At 37.8% G+C, this 25,888-nt stretch overlaps 1 protein-coding gene across 5 annotated transcripts in view; it reads right to left on the bottom strand.

Moving 5' to 3' along the window:
* Positions 1–25,888, bottom strand: part of Slit2 (slit guidance ligand 2) — a 320,684-nt gene that overhangs the window by 2,078 nt on the left and 292,718 nt on the right. For all 5 annotated transcript variants that reach the window (XM_028765192.1, XM_028765190.1, XM_028765193.1 and 2 more), the window contains 7 exons: positions 25,174–25,267; positions 19,663–19,800; positions 19,330–19,570; positions 18,015–18,145; positions 6,858–7,012; positions 898–1,186; positions 473–684 (listed from right to left, as the gene is read on the bottom strand). In XM_028765192.1, coding sequence (XP_028621025.1) covers positions 473–684; positions 898–1,186; positions 6,858–7,012; positions 18,015–18,145; positions 19,330–19,570; positions 19,663–19,800; positions 25,174–25,267 — 1,260 coding nt within the window. The remainder of the gene's footprint in view (positions 1–472; positions 685–897; positions 1,187–6,857; positions 7,013–18,014; positions 18,146–19,329; positions 19,571–19,662; positions 19,801–25,173; positions 25,268–25,888) is intronic.

Below are 25,888 nucleotides of genomic sequence, written 5' to 3'. Positions count from 1 at the left end.
CAGGCAAGTTCTGATCTTGGAAACAAAGCAGGGAGAGGTGGTCTGAAAACTCTGGCTGTTTCTATCCCTCTCACCTGCATAATTTACTGTGATAAATCAGTCTATTCTAAGACCGAAGATGATTTTGTACTCAAACAAGAGCAGATTTACCACCTCCATAGTCTTGCTATGCCCAAAGTTAGATTAAGTATATACGTGGGTCAAGAGACCAGATAGAGGCTTAAGGTGAGTTGGGTTGCTGTTCTCTGAAGAATAGAAAAGGAGACTTTCCATAGCAAATCAAGTTGTGATAAGATGTCTGATAGCCATGGAAAACCTTATGGTGGGGAATTTAGTGCCCTGCACATTAGTTTTTGCAAGTAGTGACAATCCACACAAAGTCCCAGTGATTCTTCGATCCATTTGTCTATCTCTTTCACCAGGGATAAGCAGGTCCCTCTGTTCTGTGCAGAAAAGGAAGTGTCTAGCTCACCTCTATCACAGCTGTCCCCTGTGAATCCACTGCTGCACTCACAATAGGGCTGCCCGAGTCCAGAGAGCCTGCACTTCCCATGCTTGCACTTGATCATCTGGCAGGGGCTAAACAGATCTTCTTCTTCATCACAGAGGACGCCCCCATGGCCCTCCAGGCACTTACAGCTGTAGGAGAAGGCATTGATGGGCAAGCAGGTCCCATGTACACATCTTCAGGGGAGGAGAAACAGAGGAACGTAAACACCGTTGGTAGAGGATGTCAGAAGGTATGGTGGTTAGGCAAGCACATGTCTGAATACCGAGAACAGAATGCTAATGTGCTGATTTCTCCTCCATCTCCCATCCCGCCCAACTCTTGCCTTCTCTTAGACGATACTTTGAGAATCTAGCATATGTACTCAGTACCAAGCAATTGGAACTCACTTGTTTCCGAGGCAGGGATCATTGGTTCTCTGGTCACAGAGGGGTCCCATCCACCCTTCCTCACATTCACAAGTGAAGCCTGATTGGCTGCTGGGCTGGCATGTGCCGTGGGCACATACTTTCTTGTGGCATGGCTCACAGCCGGGCAGAATTCCGGTTTGCATAGGCACTTTCCGGAAGTCCTGCAGCTCACTATTAATGTAAAGGTTCCGGATACAGCCGTGGAAGCTGGTGCCATTTTGCCCAGGGGCCTGGCGCAGTGATGCCACGTTATTTTTCCCAGGCATGCCTAGGAAGAAACAGCATGACAGTTAAAGAGACTGGATGTGCTCCTCAGTCACTCGCTCCTGAGAAATACTGAGATTCATCAGCCCATCTTTATTAAATTGGGATATGTATGCTCAGATGAGGTAAAAAATACTTGGGCATATTGTTTTGATGCAGTAGGTTACTCTAACTTTTAACTAAAATAAACCTAGCTAATATTGGTGGTCAGTTTTTAATGTGCAAATTTGTTTCAAAGATAATATATATATATATATATATATATATATATATATATGAATATATAATCTTCAAGAAGGTCTACTCAAAGTAAAAACTAGATGTCAACATTATTGTTCTTTTCCCTATGGGTCTATACCAGACAACATGAACACAGAGAAGCCACAGTTTATAACTCTCTGATTAATTCTTTCTCTAATTAAGTTAAAGGACAGATCCTAAAGAGCTTGAGCCACAGGTTCCATTTCACACAAGTCAGCATTTTCCTGACTGCACAATCTGCTTAATGCTGGAGCCCAGGATCAGTCAACCAAGAGTCTGAGAGAGACAGAGGGAGCTGGGGCTCACAGTAACCCACTGAATCCCTGCCAAATCCTAACTTAGCAATTAACTTGTCACCTTAAGTTCATTTTTGCTTCTTATCAGGATAGTACCTCATTCCTACCATGTTTTTTTTTTTTTCCTTGCTACTTCTATTGAAACTTTCTTGTTAGAAAATTAAAAAAAAAATACAGAATAAGTTCCATCACAAACAGTATTTGCAATCTTGGGACATATGTATACCAGAAGTGACTTGTAACTGCTATTTTGGCAAAGCTGAGGAATCTTTCCATGGCCCGATCCAGACCCTGAAATAGTTCCCTGACAGCACTTTACACAGAGGACCTTATAGGATATTGGGTAAGGAGAAAGCACGGAGTTGGAAGCCTCTGAGCCAATGACTTATAGCCCTCCAACCCCCCAGTGCTCATGCTTCAACTGTGCTGGCTCTCTGAGCTACTGCTTGGGCTTACAGGCTGGGCAGACTTCAGTGGTTATAGGCTGGGCTTCACTTTCTAGAGGAACACTGCCTTCTATGGTCCTTGCTTAGTGCCACCATTCCCTTCCCTAGGCAAAGAGCCCTACCCTAGTCTTAACAGGCTCCAAATCAAGCATGTAAGCATACAAGGCCACTAGTCTAGAGGTCAAATCTCTAATACTGGTTGAGTGTTTCATGGTTAAACTTCATTATCAAGTTGACATGATGTAGAATTGCTGTGGATCAGAGTTCCTGACACTGTTGTAAAATACACCCAACAAAGGGAAGTTGAGAGAGAAAGGGTTAGTTCAACCTCCAGTTCAAGAGTATTCATCCTGGCAACAAAGTTAAGGGCACAGCAGGTTGAAGCAGCTGGTCACATCACATTCGCAATCGTAAGGCTGAGCTATTGCTCAGCTCACGTTATCCATGTTAGAGTCCTGGATCCCCATCCAGGGAATAAAGCCATTCTTACAATGGGTCTTCCCACATCAATGAACTTGATCAACATAATTCCTCACTCTCATGCCCAAAAGCTAAATATTCCTCACAGGCAAATACACCTCAGGGTATATTCTGAACGGTTTAACACAACAAGAAAGACATATTTTGAATGTGAGTGTTCCAGAACCCTGGGCTTGGATCTTAGGCTAAATGCTTACTGACTGCTAAAATGTACGCAGCTGCCTCAGGCTTTCACCACTCCCCTGCTAAGACAGACTGTGCTCTCAAACTGTAAGATAGAATAGACCCTCCCTCCCTCGGGGTTGTTTGTTTGTTTATTATCACTGCAATGAGAAAAGTTACAACCAGAGTATATCCTGGCCATTCACTTTCCTGCTCTGGGTCTTAGTTGCCTTATCTCTTCCGAGAAGAGCAGATCAGTTGCTTATCAACTTCTCATACCTAAGTCCTATCAAAAATATATGATAAAAGAACAGTTTCCTGTCTCTCCCCATCCCGAGATACTGATCTTAGGTGGAAAAGGACAGGTATAGAATTCTAAATGGCAGGTGACTCTAATACAGGAGGCCCTTTGACCACTCTGGAAGAGACACCAGATTGTCTTTAATTTAAAAATTCTATCAATAAAGGCATTTACTTGGCATATGTCTGGCCTTGGAGAACATGTTATTACATTTAAGATCAAAGCACACAACTGACCATTTCCAGGGGAGTACCAGAGACAGGAAATTCTCTCCTGTGGAGTAAGTCTAAGACTTTCTAAATCATGTTCATCCATCACAAACATGTGGAATTTAATGACCTTCTTTTTAGGTCATTTCTTAAAACAGTTAAAAATGAACTTGTTCCAACACTATTTTAATAGCTCATTTCGGTGGAGGTACAGTGTTTATATGAGCACACATTAAGATCAAATTGAGATTGGCAAAGTCCCTCAGCAGTGAGAAGCAACGAGTAGACTTGTGTCATTTAGTCCCAAAGCTTACAGCTACAGAGGGTGCAGTTTTGATGATAAAAATCTGCATAAAACAACAGATCTACATCCCATGCACAGACTCAATTTTCAATAGCACGTAAAATCAAAACCTATTCTTGATTAATTTTTGGACCTAGGGATTGACCCAAATACCTCATGTACCAATCACATGTTCTATCCTGAATTATCCCTTTAACCAAGAACTATTCTGGGTCAGATCTTTATATGTTTGGTTCAAGTGCTAGTTCTTAGCTGATAAACAGAAGGAGATCTGTATTTTTTTTCCCTTTGGAACACTAATTTACTGTACAGCCGAAGATGTCCTGGAATCATAAATACCATTGCTTCAGTCTCCTGAGTGCTTAGATTACAGATGAATATTGCCTTCCATATATGGTAATTCATGATTTTGTTTTTTATGACTTTCCTGAACTTTAGTTGGAAGTAAATTAATCCACCAATCACTTAGTAAATAACTTAGTAAGTGGACTTTTTTTTTTTTAAAAAGCCTTTACAGTCTATGTTTTAAAATGAGTGTAATGGGTAGATTATCATTAAAATCTTTTGCCCAAAAGTGACACAATTTTTGTAAAATGTGCCTAGACAACTATATCTGTAGTCTTACTTCCCTCTGACAGTTAAGCAATAAGTGTTCTGGTTGAACTGTGAATAGTCAATAATACAAGAACACATATAGCTGCACCACCAGTCTGCATTTCCAGAGACTGCTTCTGCCATGAACCAAGGTCTAGGATGTCTAGTACAGTGCTCCTTGGGACAGCTATGGTTTTAACTAGGCTTCCCTCGCTTCCCTTTTGTTGACTCAGTTCCATTTGCCTCTGCCATGTGACAGTCAGGCTGTGGTCTTATGGGCTCTTTGTATTTTAAAATCTCAGCCACCCCAGAGACCACAATCTGGGAAGAAAGGCAACTGGGCTCGCTGTATTCTTTGGGAGTTATGGCTGAGACTGAGATGGTTTCCCATAGGGTTGAACATGCAGAGGTGCTTCGGGATTCTTCCAAAACCCCTAGCCTCAGAAGGATTAGCACTTTTGATTTGGGAGTTTAAATGTTTTTCCCTTTTAAAAATAATGTTCCATCTTAAATGATTTCATCTGGATTTTTAAACTGAGTACCATATTATAAAAGGGTCTAAAAGGATCGACTGAAATATTTTTGAATAAAAGCACCATAAATTCAAGTCAAGGACAAATTCAGAAGTAAAGAAAAGCCACATCGCTGAAGCCATTTGGTTTTCTGATCTTTGTTAAAAAGTTAAATGCCAGTGTAGGTAGTTTTGGTATAGAAAGACCAGGACTTAGATGTTACGCCTACCTACCACAATTTAGGTTGCCACACTTCAAAAAGCTTTATTAACTTCTTGAGGCTGCACCTTTGGGACTATGAAATAGAGGAAATAATGTTTACCTTCTAGTTTTACTTCAATTTTCTCTGAAGACGAAAGGCTAAGCTGCTAAAAGCAGTGCCATATAAATAAGAACATTATTGGAAAAAAAAAAGGAAGTGCTACGTTAGTTATACAATGCTTAACAAATACAACTCATCCCTTTACACCATCGTTAACACTCAGGACTGGCTTTATACACTACAAGGCGACTCTGTTAACTGGGGAATAGATGGAAACAAAGGCTTTAAGCAGAGCCAATCCCAGATTGGAGAGGGAAGGTAATGCAAAGTCCCACCCATAGCCTAGGGGATCTTGACAAATTAGCAACTGGGAGAGGGTAGTTTTAAGAGTGATACTCCTTGTAAGTTGAGCAAGCTCTGGTAGAAGGCCACACATTTATATTATAGGCACACATTATATTATAGGCAGCACAGGCAGGTCTTATTTTTGTGGTTGTTGTTTTGTTTGCTTTCATTTTTTTAAAGACACAGAAGAAAAAAAAAACAAACAACAAAACAAAATAAACAAAAAGGTCCAGAGGGGGTGGGTGGGTGGGTGGGTGGGCATCTGGGAGAACTGGGAAGTGAGGGTGCAGGGGATTCATGATGTGAAATTTCCTAATAAACAATAAAAATATTGAGAACAAGACAACAGATTTAGCTGGGAAATCTACACAGGTAGCTAGGAAAGGGGGAAATAGGAGAGGTAGAAGGAGGGATGAATACAATCAGAACAGATTGTGTAGAAGTTTTCAAAGATATAATTACAAAAGTCTCATAATAGTCATACAGGTAATTCCTGTGAAGCAACAAAGTGAGCCATGTTGCTGAGATAGTCAATCTGTAGTAATTTACTTGTAAGGACACATCAGTGATTTGGATATGAGCCTGCATGCTTTATGTCTCTGGGGTCAGCATGGACATTTATTTTTCAGCTTTGTGATATTAATCATCCATCAACTTGGTTCTCAGGCTATAGTAGACATCCCATAAGCATTGGTAGATTTGAATCAGAAATATCAGTATGGCAACATTGGGCTGAGCTGATATGGTTTGCCTCCGTAAGAGAACTGGGTTGCAGACTCCTTCCTACTTTGCACCCTACTTGATTAATCATTGTGTTGGTGGGTGTGCACGCATGTGTGCATGTGTGCATGTGTTCAGGTGCATGAATACACATGCGCATGTGTGTGTATAGAGACTAAAATGAAACTTCTGGTATCCTTCTTGAGGATACCTGCAATTTTTCTTTTGAAACAGGTTCTTTTATTTTCCTAGATCTCATAGGTAGGCTAGGTAGACAAACAGATCCCTAGGAATCAGTGACACTAGGGGTGTGTTTGTGAACCGCCCCGGAACTGAGATTGTACCACATATAATAGCATACTACAATGCCTGCTATTTTACAGGGGTTCTGTGTAATTATCTAGGTTCTTGAGCATTTTATACACTGAGTTGTTTCCTCAATATTATTTTATCAGTTTCCAACTTGATCTCTAACCAATTTTCTGGCTTCTGTAGGCAGATATACAATTAATGACACTATATAAAAATTACCTAGCTAGCATATCATAGATCAAGAACTAATGTCCTTCACTGACCTGGCAATACACTGAATTAGACCCAGAACCAGGATGACCAAATAATTCTTAAACAGACACGTCCATCTCTTCCTGTCTTATGCTTTTTGGTCAATTACAGTGACAGATTAGTGTCAACAAACATGGCATGGGACACCAGTAACTTCAGAACTGATCTATAATGAGAAGCACAGAATTGGAAGACCACTGTATTTGGAAGGAAGTTTACCTCCTACATAAAGTGGAGAGTCAAAATTCAGAGTAGATTGTTTTGACAAATTGGTGATGATTTTAGGGCTTCCTCCATCCACAGAGAGGGAAAGACTTGTGTCCAGGGTCAGTAGTTCCACAATGTGGAAGTTTCCATCGTTGATCGTCTCCACACTGCAATTGGAAGGAGAGAGAAAAAGAAACAACTTTATCTGAAACACAGCTAAAATACAAACTTTAATAAACGCAGCTTCAGAAAAGATATTCATAGCAGAGATTAAGAAAATTGACTTTTAAAGAATATTCTGAAGAAGATGCAATTAATTTTAATTTGTCAGGATCTGAATATAAAATAAAACTGTTCTCCCACATAGAGAAGTGAAAATGGATACACTCATTACTCAGCCACATTGACTCCGTTTATGGAAATCACAATGATAACGTAAGTGTTTTATTTTTACAGGACATAAAAGTTCTATTTACTAAGAGACAGTCTATAACTCCAGATGGTATTAAAAGGAAGACTTCAGCTCCTCAAGAGGCTCTACAGGATTGCTAGCTTCTGCTGTGTGATTTAGTATGTTAGTACCAATCAGAGTCAAGCTTGCAGACAAACCCTTTTGATAGGATCTCTGCACTTTTTCTAGTTTGATAAATTGAAAACATACTTCTTTTTTCATACAAACATACTTTTTTGTGTATTTTTGGGGGATGCCTCTTGAGCCAGATTACTGTGAGGAAATCTTTGTTCAATTGAGAGCTGGCATTAATAGTAAGTAAAATGTTTACCATAGAAACATGACAGTATTTTTCTCACTTCCTTTTTAAGATAATTTTTGAGATTGTAATATAATTACATCATTTCTTTCTTCCCTTTCCATGTTTCAACTTCTCATGTACACTGCTTTACTCTTTGAGATTTGTGACCTTTTTTTCTTTATTTGTTAACACACACACACACACACACACACACACACACACAGTATCATATTTTTCCTTCTAAAAATCTTTGAGAGGATTCAAATCCATAGCATGTTTAGAAGGAGAAATATTCAGGAATGGATGTTAATAGACAATGAAGATTGAGACATACGATGACATTTGGTGCAATTTGTTAATAGGTGCTATGTGGTTTTTACTTGTGTTCACACTATACTCAGCTTTGGTGTTAAACTGGGCTAAAAAGTTAGCAGGATATATGCTCCCTGGTGTGGTAGGAACACTCTCACAATCCAGTACATAGACAAAAGATGTCATAATAGACGCTTTGTTAAAATAAATGGTGAACATTAAAGACTTGGAAAACTCTCTAAACTGCTTGAAAAAAGCATGAGACTTGGACAGATGTGGGCGTGTATAGAGACGTTATTTGTCAATATGAATGTATAGCACTGGCTATAAAAATGATTGTTCAATTTTCTGGTACTAATATTTAAATTTTGCAAGGAAGTCAAGCTTGGAAACTAACAGAAAATGCACTAAAATTTCTGCATGTTTTCACAACTGAATCTAATCATATTCCACCTCAAATCAAAAATGATTTGATTTGAGGACAGTTTAAATGTTCTGAAGAAATATGAAGATGTTTTAAATTCTTGGTATAGTGGTTAAAATTCCGATGTCTGTGGCTGTGGAGACTGCTCTATGAGCAAAGTGCCTGTCGTTCAAGTATAATGACATCAATTCAACTCCCCAGTACTCACGTAAGAACTAGGTGGTACAACGTGCCCCTGTAACCTCAGTGCTAAAGGATGATCACAGGACCTTTAGGGCATGCTGGCTAAAAAGCCTAGCTAAATCAGTGAGCTACGGACAGTTCAGTGAGAGATTCAGAGAGCAATGCCAAAAGATACTTCACTGTAACCTTTAGCTTACATGAGCACAGATGCACACATATGGGTGCACACTTGCGAATAACACATATCACACACACACACATACAAACCACATAAAAATTAATTCTCATATTCAAAGATCTTTTATATCTTGTCTCTTATATCATTTAAGAAATAAACATATGAGTTGAAAGATAGATAAATGTGTAAAAATACTTGTTTCCTAAGCCCACAGACCTGAATTTTATTTGCAGCAGCTGAGAGCTAACTCATGAAAGTTTCTCTCTAATCTCCTGTGCGGCACATATGCACACACACATATGTGCACACAGAGACACACGCACAAACACACACACAGAGTAAATAAAGTAAATATAAGTTAGATATGCCAATTAATATTTTTCTTCTATACCTTTAATTATCTCAACATTTAGCAGTATTAAAATCAGCAAAGGTGATAATTTACTCCCTAAATCAAATCTCTCAATATAATGCACTTAAATGTGAACTTCTTCCACCATGCATTTTGGACACAGGACCCAGAGGTTCTAAGGCCTATGACCTGCAGCTCCAACTAGCATGCCACTATTACCCTCAGGGTGTAATAGGAGCATATGTATTTTAGAGGTAACCAACAGCTCTCTAATTGTACTTCAGATCCTTCCAACAAGAGGGAAATAACGCCTGGTCCTGGAAACCTAGCAAAGCACCCAGGACTAGTAACAGCACGGATCTAAGAGTATCTACAACTACCACTTTCCTATACTCGCATAATACCTAACCATAAGCCCTATTAGCATTCTAAATATTTATCCTTATACAATCAAATAAGTGTAACTTTCACCCCTTATCTCCCCCCCACAAAAAAACCAACAAAAACCAACCAACCAACCAACCAACCAACCAAACAAACAAACAAACAAAAGCAACCCTCTTTGAAACAGGTAGGCCCTTACAGAAAGCTACAACTCATCAAAAGGCAAATGACATGTCATGCTCTCATGCCCAGCAACAATTGATCCATCTGTAACACTGTACCAAAGATCCAGAGAACATTGAATAGGAGGGGGAGAAAGATTATAAGCCAGGGGAACAGTTTGTGATTGTTTCCTAGACATGATAGAAGAGCAACACTCATGAAATCTAAACAACACAGTGCCTCTAAGGACCATGATCTAAACAAGGACTATATCAATAGATATGCTAATATGAAAGAGGGAAAATCTCACAATGCCATAACTCTATAAAAAGAACTGTAGGCAACTAAAGAATGGTGAGAACAGGAGGTAAAACCTTCCCAAGGGAAGAACTTCACCGTGGGTTATACAGTACCAAGTGGTTGGTCAGTCTGAAACATACACACACACACACACACACACACACACACACACACACACGCTTGTTTGGCCTCAGTGAGAAAGAATTATATATATATATATATATTCTACTCTGAGTATGTTGTACTTCTATATTTATGAGTAAAAAATATATCAGCAATTAAAGAAATAGAGGACATAAATTTGAAAGAGAATAAGGAACTACTCCTACATGGGAGGGGGTTGGAGGTAGTAAAGGAAAGGGAGCTAATGATGTAACAGTTTATTAAACTTTTTTAGATATTTATTTTACGTATGTGACTGTTTTTCCTATATGTAAGTGTGTATGCAAGTGCTCTTAATGAATCAGAGGTCAAAAGAAGGCATTCTAGAACTGAAGCTTTTGGTAATTATATTTTAGTTTCAAACTATAAAAAATTAAAGAAAAATGACCGTTTTTCAAATAGCTATGTTGAGTTTTACTGTTAGCACTTGGCTAAATTGGGAACTATTTGGATTTGAATTCTGATTATTTGAATTATTATGAATTCTAAAGAAGCTGAAGGGGATTGCAACGTCATAGGAAGAACAACAGTATCAACTAACCAGAACTACTCAGAGCTCCTAACCAAAGAGCATACATGGACTGGTCCATGGCCCCAGCAGAGAACTGGCTTGTTTGGTCTCAGTGGGAAAGAATGCCCTTAATCCTGTAGAATCTTGATACCCCTGGAAGGAGAATGCTAGTGGGGCGAGGCAGGAGTGGGTGAGGGAGTACCCTCTCAGAAGCAAAGGGAAGGGAGATGGGGTGAAAAACTCATGGTGGGGGACCAGGAAGGGGGGGACATTTGGAATATATAAATAAAATAATTAAAAAATGTTTAACAAGTTATTTTATTAAAAATTTTATAAGTTATTTTGTGAAAACACACATTGGTTCTCTCTGGTGAATGCTATAAATATTCCCCTTTCTCACAGATAATTTTGTTTCAAGAAGGAATAATTTACAGCCGTGCATAGCACAGCCAAGTTAAATGTCAGCTATTGGTCCCATCACATTCAGCAACAGCACCATCTAAACAAAGTAGCCTCAAATATTAAGGAAAAATTTAATTCAGCTCATTTTATAATATAGATTTAAAGATAATGCTAAAAGATCAACAAAAATATAACTCCTTTGAGATATACCTCATTTAGGCTACAAAAATTAAAAATTGAAGTATTAAAGTATAGACAAATGCAACAAGGTAGATATACTTAGCCAAGGTTATATTCAGTTGATGCTCCTCCCATGGTCATATGCAACTTGAGGTGGTTTTATATGGATGTTCTATAAACGCTGGGTTTAATTAGATTATAAATATTAATAGAGAAACAGTTTTCTTCTCTTTAAAATTTCAAAGAAAAGGCCCATACTGAGGATTGGGCACTTGGTCACATATTGATTTTAGACAATCAATTCAGACGTGTCATTACGAATGATAGTGTTTGGTGCAGTAAAATTGAGTGGCTCAAGACCTTTCACTTTTTATGCTCCTTGGTGCAGTGTGCCAGCTGGGAAGCCAAAGGTATCCATTTCATCAGCAATTCAATTTGTTTACTTTCCAATCACTTTTCTTTTTGTTCCCTGTTTTATTTGTTTTTGAGTTTTACATCTTTAATGCAGTCTAAATTGCAAGCTACTGTTTAAAGTAGGGGTCATATATTATTTATTTCTATATACTTTCAAGGGTTCACATGAATATCTCATTGTGGATGTTCAATAAACAGAAGTTATGTAACCATAAATAGACGTATTTAAAGTAAAAAAAAATTGTTAGTTATAGCACTAGGTGATAGAATTCATGGATTTCTGGCACATTTAGAGACAGCTTCTCAAAGATACATTTTATTAAGAAACCTGGAACATTCACGGGCAGCACTAAGGATAATGCTGAAAGGTCTAGCTTGCTTAGCTTGTTCAGCTTCTAGTGAAATGTGTAGCCTAGAGCAGGTGCCATTGTTTCTTCTTCATTAGAGAAATATAAATCATAAGTGCAACAATTATTTGATATTTACTATCACTGAAGCACTGTTTACAAATATTACATACACTATTAGTTCTCAAGACTCATGAACACCTCATTTCCAAAGGTGACACAGTAGCTGGTGGCTAAGCAGATCTGAAAACAGATGCCTGCCTTGAGTGTCTACACTTCTGATTACTATGCAACACTTTTTAATGAAAATCACTTAACCTACAATAAGCTTGTGATTAAGCATCCACGTTACCCTGCCATCCTCGGCTCTCCAAAATAACTCAAGGATAGTTACCTTTTAAGTGAATTCAAATGAGAATTCTACGACTTGGTACATCTAATAAAAATTACTGAATTGCAAAACAAAGTAATTTCACAATGAAGGCCTGGAGGTTATACAAATGCATATTAAGTATGTCTTTTGCAAATTGGGTCTGGATCCTATTTTCAAATTATGAGTGAGATTCATATTAAGATTATTCTTTCACTAAATGGTATGTCTAATCTGATAAAAAGCCTGATAAAAAATGATCACTGAGGCTAATTCTATTTATGTAATGTTAAAGTGAAGAGAGTACTGATGTTGGCCGTTTAAAAAGTTTATAAAATTAATGATCTCATTGTCTTTGTTTGTTAAGAAGGTATTGTATCATAGGACCAAAAGAGACTGTGTCTGGCTGGAAAACAGTCAACATTTAAGCTGATATCTCATGCTGTCTTTTCTAGTATGGGATGCACACTGTGGCTGTTTAAGAATGCTGTACCTATGTAGTCCTATGTATTCTTTTAAGACTGTAGCATGAAGGACAACCAACACTTCCACTGTAAGACTGGCTGAGCTGTCATTGATTTTGCAATCCATCACAGTCACCTTTGTCCAGGCCCAGGTGCAATGTGCAGTACCCTCTGGGGTCATGGTAAGTATTGATAAACCTCCTTCCACCACTACCCGAGGGGATGCTATAATTGAGGACTCACAAAAGTAGCCACTGAACCACCTAACTTTGCCCCATCCAAATGGGAACATACATTTTTTATTACGTGAGAATGGCTGAATGTTTATCTTAAAAAGGATGTAAACATTCTGTGTGTCTCCATGGAGACCATCTTTACTGTTCCATTGTGGTGAGGCTCTTCTTTTCCTCCATCTCTATTTCTGTTTGTCCACCTTTCTCCCTCTTCCCTTTTCCTCTTCTGTTTCTTCTACTACTTCTCCTCCATCTTGTGGAACTGGATAATGCAGACAGCATAAAGCCAAAGAAACCTCACAGCAGGCAGAAGAAAATGCCATGCAGTCATAACTGTCTCCTACACGCACAGTCCTGCACACCAGCATGGTAGATCACTCTGACTGGCTAATTTTCACAGTGCTTCTGAAGAAGCTATCTCATTTTGTGTATGATGTTAATATTTATGTTAAGAAAGGAGTATTTCCTTTTCATTAAAAATTTTGTAAAAAAATTCTTTCTAAATTTATGTTAATATCAGTTAAAAGAAAGTTGCTTTGATACACAGCAAATTAGCATTGTGTTTGAGGATTATAATGTATTTTTAGCCTCTGAATAGTGTTGAATACAGAATTATGGTTATGAATTCATTCCTTATCCCACTCTTCATGGCATTATTGTTTAGTTGTTCTATATGCCATTCTCTAAATTAAAAAGGCAGACATGTTGCCAGAACCTGCGTTTGATCATTTGTTATACAGCTAACTTCATTTGTTGTTGCAGATTGGAACCCTATAGATTGTGGATGTTAGCAAATGGTTAACAACCAGACATTAGGGAGAACGAACCTATATTTGTAGCATTTGATGATTGCTGTGATAGAAATATTGTGGACGTGGTTAATGTAAAAACAGCATCAATCCTGATATGTATCTTAGGCGCGGAAAGAGATGAATGTCATGAGCTCGAAAAACGGCTTAAACGATTCCACTTGTACAAGTTATTCTTCAAGTATACTCCACAGAACACAACAGTGCCTGGTAGTTTGTAAGGCATGCAAAATTTCAAACCCTGGATCACCCCCAATCAGAAAGGAGTGGAGGGGCCCCGCACAGCCTCTTCCACTACTGACTGTATTCCAAATGCTAGGAATCTATACATATCTAAAAAAAAAAAAGCCAGTCTTCTGTGATGATGTAAGAAATAAGTTGATAAAAGATGCTACTTTATTTGTACTGCAGAAAAATTTACATCTTTTGTTTCACCACACCCATAACTGTCCTATTTTTAAAAAATCTTTAGTATTTCTTTTTTATAAATTATGTCTATGTGTCTCTGTGTGTGTGTGGGTATGTGTTCATGTGTGTAGATGTCTGCAGAGGCTACAGGCACTGGATACCTGAAGCTGGACACACAACAGTGTACTAAGTTTTCCTAGTGTGGATCCAGGCAACCTTCTGGAGGAGCATCTAGTGTTCCTATTCACTAAGCTACATGTAGCCCTCATAATTTATAAATAGTAGTTGATAAAGCTTACAAAATTGTTATCTTTGAAACAAACTTTTGTTTCATCTATGAAAAAATGGCATATTTTTATTATAAACAATAATCTGTTTATGTAGATTAGAAAACTTTGAAGTAAATCTTATCAATCTAGGTCTAGACTGTGAAATCCTTATGCTTCTGCCGCCCATTTGTTACAATAACTGATATGTTGATTTTTTTTACACAAATATTAAATGAATTTAAGTAAATACGGGAATTTAAACTAAGAAACAATCCTACAGGAACAGTACATGTGTATGTGATTGTTTTTCTCTAATATTAAAAAATAAAATCTATTTTAATCCAAGTTGAGAAGAAATCAATTAAATGATAAGGTGTACTTGATGTAAAAAATTAATTCCCAAATGCAATTTACTCATAGAGCATTATGCAATACACAATGTAGGAAAATGTTCCTCAGAAATGTAAAATTTATATATCATAAATTATAGCAAGGAAACCAAACCGAGCCAGAACAGTTACCTAAAATACGAATATTTAATTATGTCTTTTAAAGCAACAGTGTGTACTTTTCATAATGTTATATAGAGTTGAATGGAAAAATGGTTTGAAAATTCAATTTAACTGAATAGTTTGTAAGTACCTCACAGGAGCTGATTGCCATGGCGCTACCGATGGATTTTGACTAAATGAATGCAGAAATAGCACTTTCACTCATAACGTCTAGAAAGGGAGGAACAACCACGGAGGCTATGCCATTTTTCTGTCCTTTGAAGATAAGCCAGAAAACTAGAGCAGCCTTAAACTGCAAAGTGAATGTGGAGGGAAACAGAGGATTAGAAATAAACCCACCCTGTGCTGATGCCAAGACACCAGCCTGTGAGTAAAGAATGTGAGCGAAACATCTTTGTACTGGAGTAATCTTTTCTTTCTAAAAGTCACTTTCGGAAATTGTGAATCTATGATGCCAGTAGCGATTATGATTTACTGATTTATATTAATTATCCGGATACTTTGCTTGTTGGTTGCTTCTCAGCGTAATCTCACAAGACAGCACTATTATTTATTGTCTGTGTGCTTAGACCAGACAGGTGATGAAATGTGCCTGAGACACAATTTTCAGAGCACATTTTCCTATTACTTCAGTATTCTGTGAGAGCTGATGACATCCAAATGGTTCACGACTCAAAATAGTGTGCTGTGGAATTTTGCAGAAGTCCTTCCACCCACCCTCTCCTTTGATGTCCGCCTTTACTTTATGTAAATGCCTGGAACACAAACATCTATTTCTTAACTCTTTTCTGACATCATTCATGCTTTAATTTTTTTTATTTATTTACTTATTTTTTTGGGACAGGGTCTCTTTGTTATACAGCACTGACTGTCTGGAGCTCCCTTTGTAGAGCAGGCTGGCCTTGAATGCCCAGAGATCCACCTGCCTCTGTTCCCCAAATGCTTGGATTAAAGGCATATGCCACCCCACCTGGCTTCCACTTTTCTTTTTTATAAGTATTATGCTTTGATAATCTCTTACTTTCTTGTGAAGACTTTCTCAGTTTTTCTTCCATGCCTTTCTACCTTTAGGTCTTTAGAGTATTAATAATTTTCTTACTATTTAAGTATTATAATTTAATATAATATAATATAATACTCAAATATTAACTAATTGATGCCTGTCTTTTTAAACTATGAAATAATGCAATAGTTTGTCCCAATTGCATGCTTTAATTTCAAATAGAAGAATTAAATAGAACCTGTTGTCAAGACCAAGTAACATGTCTCTATTATATAATTTTCTAATAGAAACATGAGCTTTTAGTTTAAAATGGAGAGTGTGCAACATAGTATTATTTTTATAACAGTCACAGGACATACACTATTTTTCATTGAGGTAAAAAAAATGTCAGTGAACCTAGAATCAAACATAAAAAGCCATTTTCAGTAAGCCTTCATTTGGGAAAATCACTTGGGTTCTTCCAACTTATCTAGAAATATTTTGGTATGTTTTATGTGAATGTTAGCTTTAATATGCCAACCCAAGAATCTTTATTATGGTTTGGAGTGGTTCTAATAGTGCACCATTGTCATCAAAAAGCAAAAAATAAAGTAAAACAAAACGGACCGCAGATTTATGAAATCTTTTTATGGGCTGAAACACTATATACTTTAAAGTCTAATGATACAAAATGTTGGCTGTAATTCATCAACATTTGGAGGTGAAATAACCATTGTATTCCACTTGAAGACCAATAATTATGCATCTGTTTTTATGCTCTAAATAGTTCCAAGTGGCCTAACTCACCACCAGGACTAAGTAAGTCCTACTACTCCTGGCTGCAACTGGCATCTACATTCCCCTAACTGTTTGAAGGAGCTAATGAGCTATGAAGGCTTTTGAAACACATTTCCATATTCACAGATAACACCCATCAGATTGAGATCGCTTTCTATACTTTATGTCATAGTCAACATCTAATCATGTGTGGCCAAGTGTGTGTAGCCAACAGATGTGTTTTGTTCATAAACACGGCATTATAAATGTGAATCAAGTTGAGCGTGGTGGCATCAACACACAGGTGGCAGAGGCTGGTGGATCTCTGAATTGGAATCCAGCCTGGTCTATAGAACGAGCTTCAAGACAGAGAGGACTAAACAGGAAAACTCTGTCTTGAAACAATAACATTAACATAAATATGAATCAGTATTTAAGGAGGAGAAAAATTCACACTGAGTAAACAAAAGAACACTAAACTAGGAACCATATTTTTACTTGGCAGCATTCAAGGAGAGCTGGATAAAGAGGGATTTGATTTTACTTCCCTCTATTGCAACATTTGTACTGAATTGCCTACGCCGAGGCTATTTGTCATGGAGGAATATACACTTACAATGAAGGGTTTTGTAAAGAATGAAGGAGTAAGACCTAGTCTTTCCCTACAGTTGACTTGCTTAATTCATTTAGGTTAACCTGCCTGGAAAACCTATGCATGTAAGTAATGTCTGCTGCATGATCAGGGATTATTGGTACTAAGGCTACTGTAAAGATGACTGCAATAGCTTGCATATGCCATTAAATTCACTCATAAAATATATAACCTCCAATGCAACAATGTTGAAGAGTAGAGGGTAGAGAAGCTAAAAGATAATCAGGCCATGAGGGCTCTGCCCTCACCTTGGCATTGTCTGGATCTTCAGGGAAATGGTTAGTTAGCATGAGTGGGTCCCCAATGAAGGGAGAGTAGCTCCCTTCCCTCCCTGTATCTCTAGCATGTGTTCCCCCTCCCTTACCACAGAATCATACTGCTAAAAGGAACTTCTTTGAAAGACGTGGTTGTTCTGATCCTAGATTTTCTAGTTTGCAAAATATAAAACATAAATATCTGATTTTTATGTAACTTGGTCTCAGGTATCCTGCTTTAGTAGCTCATAAAAAACTAGGCCACCTGCAATCACCAAAATATCCCCACCCCTTCCCATTATACAATTGTAGAAGAGAAACAGTTCTTCATTGAATAAGATTTTTTCACCTTTACCAGTAATTGAGAGATCTTCACCTGTAAATGGCAGAAGCCGGGTGAGAGCCGGTGTCATAGCTAGCTCGAACTCGCCCTCGATAGAGTTCCACGGCAATGTGGTCTTTGTCACCCTTATACAAGAGGATGCCGCTGTCTTCATCTGTGGCAATCTAGTAGGAGGTAGCCCTGATGTTAGGATGCACAGTCAACCAAATGTATTCATGCAAAGAAACAGGCTGCTAAGTGAATGGGGGGTTTTCATTATGGTTTGTCTTTTGGGTATGAGAAAAAAGTTTGTTGAAATTGCTGCTTAAAGGCAATTTGATATTTGTTCTGTTGTAAATAAATCCATAAGTAATTAAGAAAACCAATAACAAATATCTAAGTAGATCTGTTAGCTGTCATGTCAGAATTGTCTTTACTGGAAAATTTTGTGTATCTGTATTTTTTCTCCTACTCTAAGCTTTATCCTTGGCACAAACTAAATATGACTATATTAAGGATAGCCCATACAAAATTATTTAAACTCATGCTTTGTGCAGAGAGAAATACGAAATATCTGCTTTTGTATTATTTTTTTCTTTGGGGTGACTAATAAAGTACTTAAGTGAAAGTGAGAATTGAAAAGTTCTAATGCCAGTGTACGTTACATAGTTGTTCAATGTGGCAAGCATGGGAAGCGGGAAGGTGTAGAGAGATTCTTAAAGGGAACCTGGCTCCCTCCTAGCATACTTGACCAGTAATTTCAGAAGCCATGACTGTATTGTCAGTGTCAGGGTAAAAATATACAAAGAGGGAAGTCAATAAAAAGTGGGTCAAAGCCACTTAAATTTAAAATACAGTAAAAAATTTTCCTTACCAGATAAAACAAGTATGTAACTCCAATTTGTCCAAATACTCTACATTTATTATCCCTAATCTCCTATAATTCACACCTCAGGGGTATGAATGACTTGCTTAGTGGTAATTGTCTTTGTGGTAAGACATCAAAATGTTTGTTAATTCCATGGCTTTTTCTCAAGGCTTTGGGTGAAGAGTTACAGATGATAGAAAACCAAGTTAAAGTGTGGTGTCTCAGCTGTGTGCTTCTCAGCTGCAGGTTTTTAAAGTAAAGCCTTTCGAGTGTACAGAGAAGACATGACAGCTCCATAAAAGTTAACGGGGCAAGACATTTTCACCTACAGTGTCAAATGAAGTGGCAACTTTGGTGCCCAGCCCCCTCCCACTTTAATGAATTAACATACTGGTTTCTATTTTATTTTAAAAACATAAATATTGAAAGGAAAACATCTGAAGCTTTTCCCATGTGGAAATTTTTCTTCAGCTTGCTGCGGGGAGCAGGGAGATCTCTCACCTGAAGTGTGATGTTGGTCTGAGGCCGAACCTTGGCTGAAGGAATCTGAAGATAGGACTCTTTGTTGACAAAATTCACACTGACAAGTTTCTCACACTTTTCTCCCAGGTAGCCAGGTAAACACTGGCATATTGGTTCATTTATCCTGATGATACATTGGGCTCCATTCTGACAATCAAAATTATCACAGGGGCTGGTGCGAGGGAGAACCATGGGTGGAGAAAACTCACAGAACAAGCCGCTGACAAATACAAAGGAACCTTAGGTTAGACTAGATGTGCTAAGAGTCCTAGATACATCTCTATACACACAAACGTGTTCTCCTGTCCTCACCTGTAGCCATCAGGACAGACGCATGTGTATCCGTTCACTGCATCTGTGCAGTGAGCACCATTTTTACACTTGTTATCTTGGCAGTCATCAAAGTCAATGTCACAATGCTCACCAATGTACCCCGGAGTGCAGTCACACCTGTTTCAAGAAAGAGATAAAGTTTCAAATTTGACTGAGCCAAAAGATCACAAAGAGCCACGGCATTTCATCTGGCTAAAATAACGCCATCTCAGTATGAAAGCTTATTTACAACGGTTTTGTTCTTCTAATTAATGGATGGACTGCACTAGAGAGGCATGGCTCTCTTACTTGAAGTCAGCATAATAATTAACTCCTTAATGATCAGGAGCAACCCAAATCCAACTACAAAGAAACCGTACCAGAGTTTCTTCCACACTTCTTCACATACTGTCTTTTCTCTCCTTATGTTGTCGACAGTGTCCTCATTTTACGTTCTTTTAAATTCCATTGTCTATTTGGTTGATGACAGTCTTATATGTAAATTTACAAAGCAGATTTTAAACAGGTTGCAATCATCCTGCCTGTCCTTCCTGAGTGCTAGGACTATAGTCATATGCTAACATGGCTGGCAAACTTACAAAGAATAAGTATATTTTGAAAGCCCTGAATACTTTTCATCCACTTATCAATGTTGGATATCTGCTCCTCTCCAACAGGAACTAATCAGGGTGTTAATAATCACATCCACTTTTACAGCACTGAAGTAAATGTGTTTGGGATACCCTTAGGTAGTAGCCATTCTCAATGTCACCATGCCTACTGCTCCCATCTTGTAGGCATAGCATCTTCTTACATGCTAGGAAAGATGAGCAGAGTACAGTATAATAGAGACCAAGGAAATACCTCTACATAATTTTCATTAGGTAGCTTGTTAAAAGTTTTGTTACTAACTACTGCTCATTTCTTATTGAACCTCCTTTGCTAGCTGCATTTTATAATGTGTAAAAAGTATAGGGGGAAAATTGTATATATGGGATTTGGTAGCATCCAGCGTTTCAGGCATTTCATGGATGAAAGTTATACTCCCATATGTGTTGTGAAGCTATAGGGAGATTGGAACTTGCACAAGCATGGCCACAGAGGAGATAACACTTTTGATAGCCCTCTCCATCCTCTATTCTTCCCTTAGAACATTCTTTTGTCATGATTTGTTCACTTTAAATAATGGGGTTCCATGAATGTGTTTTATTTGAGTTTAAAGAAGGGTTAGTTTCTATTTTATGTGTGTGTATAGATATATGTATATATACATGACAGAAAACCATGTTTTAATCCACTTTAATCCATGTTTTAATTTTACCTTTGCAGTTAAATAGAATTCATATTCCAGTCTGGCTTCATTGTTAAGTCTGCTTTTTTTTTTTGCCTTTTAAAAAAAAATCAACATTTCTATTTTCTAGCTTAATGAAACTTATATTTGATCACTTACCACATGATGTTTAATATACATACACACTAATACCCACAATCAAATTAATTAAACAGCCATCACTTCACTGTGATGGTTAGTATTGTCTACTCGACAGGGGTCACACGTCTCACGTCATCTGTCTTCCTCTGTCTAGACTATTTCACATGCTGTAAAACAACATTTTAACTAAGGCATTTAACAGCCAAGTGGCCCTCTCTAACCTATAAGATGGTATAAGGTCGGCTCTACAGGTATATTAAATATTAAATAGAGTACTATGTGTAAAGTCACTACCATTTACTTAGATATCAGAATTATCAAAAAGAGGCTTCAAGTTTCAGGACCCTTGATTTTCCTAGAAAGTTTTTTTTTCCTCTTCATATTTTTTTTTTAAATCAAATCATAATTTTTACTTATTCACACAGGGGTTATAAACACAAAAAGGCAGGACGTGGGGAGGGGGATCACACTGGAGAGTGGGTATTCAGAGGGAATACAGATATCTTTCAGAACAGGGTATCGGCTGGGTGAAGGTTCAGGGGACAGGTTGCTATGACTCTGCCTATGACTCACTTGTCCTTATCTAAGTTGGTATTGTCTGCCAAGGCTACCTATTTACAAGGTCTATGACTACCCAGGCTGGTAAATTTCCACAAAAGCTGCCTGTTTACAATAGCTTATAGCCATCTGTTTCAATGTTTTTCCAGTGAGACCCAAGACTTGGTGTTAGTATACATGTATGACAGGCCTATTGCTGATTTTAGGCTTGTGGCTTATTTTAGGCCTTCAGTGTGTAAGCAGGGCTGCCCTTCTCTACTAATTTTGCAGTATTCTATAAAAATATATTTAAAATGAATAAAGATAGTTAAAAGAATTACCTGATTAAATGTGGCATTACAGAGTGCCAAGGGTATTATCCAAAGATGCAAAATAAGGTTATTTCCTGGAGAGCTGACATATTAAAACAAATGGGGGTACAGGTCTTCGAAGAGAGCCATGCATGTTGCATGTATGGTTTAGGAACAAAATGAGCTCATTCAGAGGCATGCTTGCACTAAGGCTGCTTGACTTTAATACTAAATCAAAATAAAGAGAAGTACACAGCAAGCCCGAAGCTAAATGGACCCTAAGTGGTCATCCATATTCTCGAATAGATGGACGGGGACCTGGAAGGGAACTTCCATCAATGTTAATGTGGGCAGCGCCACTGAAGTGCTGAACATTAAAAAAAAAAGACAGGCTTCGAAACGCTCTGAATTATTTATCTGAGAAAAGAAATCAAAGTAAAAGATAAGAGAATCATACACTTACCACAGTAGCTGTCTAGGAGATATTTTATGCCCTCTTTTCCCCAAGTACTACTTTTTAAGTCCCTTAGAACTAGCAGCTATATCATGACTGATTATTCTGTCTTTCTCTTGTTTTAAGACATTTAAATAAGAGTTTCTCACCTCTTCTATGACCAACAAAGTCTATCACATCTCTTCAATTCTACTATCTGATGAGGAGTGAAGGAGGAAATATAGAATGTAAAATAGGATACACACACACACACACACACACACACACACACACTGCTTAGGACTCTAAATGCTAACTAAGAAAGATGTAATCTTGAAAATACTGCTTATGGTGTATCATGCTCTAAAAATATCTCACAGCAATTCAGGAGATTTATGAATATATGATAAAGCTTGAAAAGTCAAAGCAGCTCTGCCAACCTATTAATAGGAAAATGAAATTGAAGTAACATTACAACTTGTCCAAACAGCATTTCTCAGTAAAGATTTTCTCCACCAGCTTCCTCTTGTTTGGCTTTCAAGACCATTTTCTTTCTGCAGCAATGCTTCCCACAGTGTGCAATTATTTATAAGACGGGAGTAATAGTGCTCACTCTGACTTAACCTGTTTCAGCTCAACTCCATACAGCTCTGAAACGAGCTCCTGCATTACTGGCTGGTGAAAGCAGAGGGCCTTCAAATCAGCCCACCTAGCTTGCAGCTTGCAGCAAGGCATACTCTCAAGAGTATGCCCTAATTGCTAGCAATAGAAAATACTTAATTAAGAATTAGTCCTTTGTCTAAAGCAAGCTACCCTCGTTTAACATTGTTCCCATTAAGTCTTACTAATAACTTGTCTTAGAATTACACAAAGTCCCGTGGAACCTGTTTATCAGATACAGTGTCCCAGGAAACCATCCTTATTAATTCTCTGCAACTTAGTGATGTTCGCGCCACATAAGTGATGTAGATTTGACGTGCCAACCTTGCCTGTGAGCAGATCAAAGCCATTGGGAGGTAAAGCAATTGTCATGCAGAGCTGGGTAGAATAAAATGCAATGCAGCATTGTGCATAAAATGAAAAAAATTTACAATACTTTTAGCTTTTGGCTAGAATTGGAACTTAAATATAACTAAAGATGGACTCAGAATTACATCAATTTTTTTTCTCAGTAAGATAGTGAATATAGTCAGGATGTGCTACAACTATATACATATGTTCCAAAAATTTAAATTTTAAAACAAATTGATGGGTAATATTGTGAAAAGAAAATTCTGTAACTATTTACTTTACTGTAACCACTAAAAGACAGTGGTCTCTGTCAGTACTGAGTTCACATCACCACTCTCCTCTGAGTATGTGATAATTTATTTACTAATTATCGACATCATTGCAGGGCCAGCTTTAGCAACTCAGGAGACTAAGTGAACAAATCACAGGTTTGAGGGCAGCCTAAGCAACTAGGTAAGAGCCTCCCAAAAATATAATTAAAAGTGAAAAGCCCGAAGACACAGATGAGGGGGAAGGCCTTTGTCTAGCAAATGCAAGGCTGAGTTGAATTCTTAGCACTTAAAAAAAAATCAAACTCTTCGATATACAGTTCAAATTCCATTTGCTCATAAATGTTTCCTAGACATGAGTGAATTTAACTTCTGAGATGTCCAACTATGAGGCTCTGGTTACTCTACTGAGAAAATTAAGAATGGCGGGGTACATAGTGCTAAAGTACTACAGAAATGAAGCATGGTGTCACCATACTTTGGTGACTATAGAGGTTGCACAAATACTGGCTGGTAGAGTAGAGAATGTCTTTTTCAGTTATGTAGCCATAGCTTTACTCCTGAATGTACCTTAGTCATCTCTTAGAATCCAGTCTAAAGTTGATTCCAAGGTATTAATATTATATTCCTGAGGTAATAATAAACTAGAAAGCTTGTTAATAGAGATATATTTTCCATGAACCACATAATTGCAAATATCAAGTCTAGTTTCAGCTCTACCAGTAAATTAATGTGCAGTCTTACCACAGGTACCTGACTTCTCTTGGCTAAATTTACCTTTATTTAAAATGTAGAATCTAGGTGAGATGACGATTAAGTTACTGCCAGCTCTAAAACTGCTGATAGATCATTAATATTTTTCAAGGTTGTAACAAAGGTATCATCTAATTTGGTATCTAGCATATTTCAGAAATATTGTGAGGGGTAAAGAACTGATTTTCATTAATCTTTTAGCTCACTTGAGGGAACTCTCTATGAAGTGTGAATGGGTTGTGTTGGGTGTCAAGAATAAGGTTAATAATGGTCCTTATCAATAAATCCAGAAAGACAACACACACAAGCCAGGGCTGAACAGAGTAACCTGGCCACAATATCTCAGCTTCCATAGTCAACTGGCTGTTCTAGACCATAGAACTTTCAGTTACACCAAAATCATTTTCTCCGTTTTAAAATATGTTTACCTGGTGGATGTTAGAAACTTAATTGTATTGGCCTTTCACTACATGTAAGGAAGCTAATTCAAAGGCTGTTTCATAGCACAAAGGGCTTCCTAGACATTGTGGTGAACGTAAGCTTTCTCTTTATTATTTATTTATTTACTTTTATTGTGCTAATTAATGTCCATGGTTCACATAACTATTTGCAAAACTGTCACAAACACTAGGGTACGTATGACCCATCCTTTAATCTTTGGCAAAATTGTGAAACTCGGGATGGTGGAGGAGACACATTCCTCAAAGAAACCCCCCCAACCCAATTCCCGACTCCACTGTGAGCCTCAACTGGCCTTGGACTTACTTGAATCCCTTTGGAGTCAGGATGCACTTGGAGTCATGCTGGCAGGGATTCAGATCTTGTGCACAGAAGTCCAGCTTTTCCTCACACAGTTCGCCTGCAATACGTACGGCAAGTAGTGTTAGTTCTGCAATGAGGGTCGGCAGACATAAGCCAGTAGGCTGCTTCACAGCTCATGGTTGAAAACAAGGCAAAATAGTGCCCACCCCACAAGGTACGGGGGCAGAAGATGACGTGCCCAAGTTCAACACTGGCTCTACTGCTAAACAGGCTAAAGGCTTCAGGTATTGCCAATAAAGTGATATGTCGTTTATGTGAGACCCTTTAGAATGTATTGGATTAGGAAAAGGACTTTTGAATGTTTTTCACTCTTCCTTAAGTTTTACACTTAATCATACATTATTTTAAAACTGAAGTATAATATATCCACATAAAACAAAGGAAGACAAAAAAGAAAAAACAAAAACAAAATAAAAAATCCAACCAACCAACTAACCAAAAAAAAAAAAAAATAACCCACCAAAAACCTTTCAAAAGTAAGTGATTCAAAGTGAGCAGGGTCTGTCTATACCCAGAAATGTACTTATCCCCATCCCTGTAGTCTTCCTCACTACACTTCTAGTTAATACCTACTATCTTGACACTACTAATACACTACTAACTTGACAACACAATGGGATTTGGACCTATTTTGACCTTATTAGTTTGACAAGGTAAT

This window comes from Grammomys surdaster, unplaced genomic scaffold (assembly GCF_004785775.1).
Source record: "Grammomys surdaster isolate TR1022 unplaced genomic scaffold, NIH_TR_1.0 150, whole genome shotgun sequence".
NCBI lineage: Eukaryota > Metazoa > Chordata > Mammalia > Rodentia > Muridae > Grammomys > Grammomys surdaster.
Note: the sequence above shows the minus strand (reverse complement) of the source record. Positions and strands in the feature narration are given on the sequence as shown.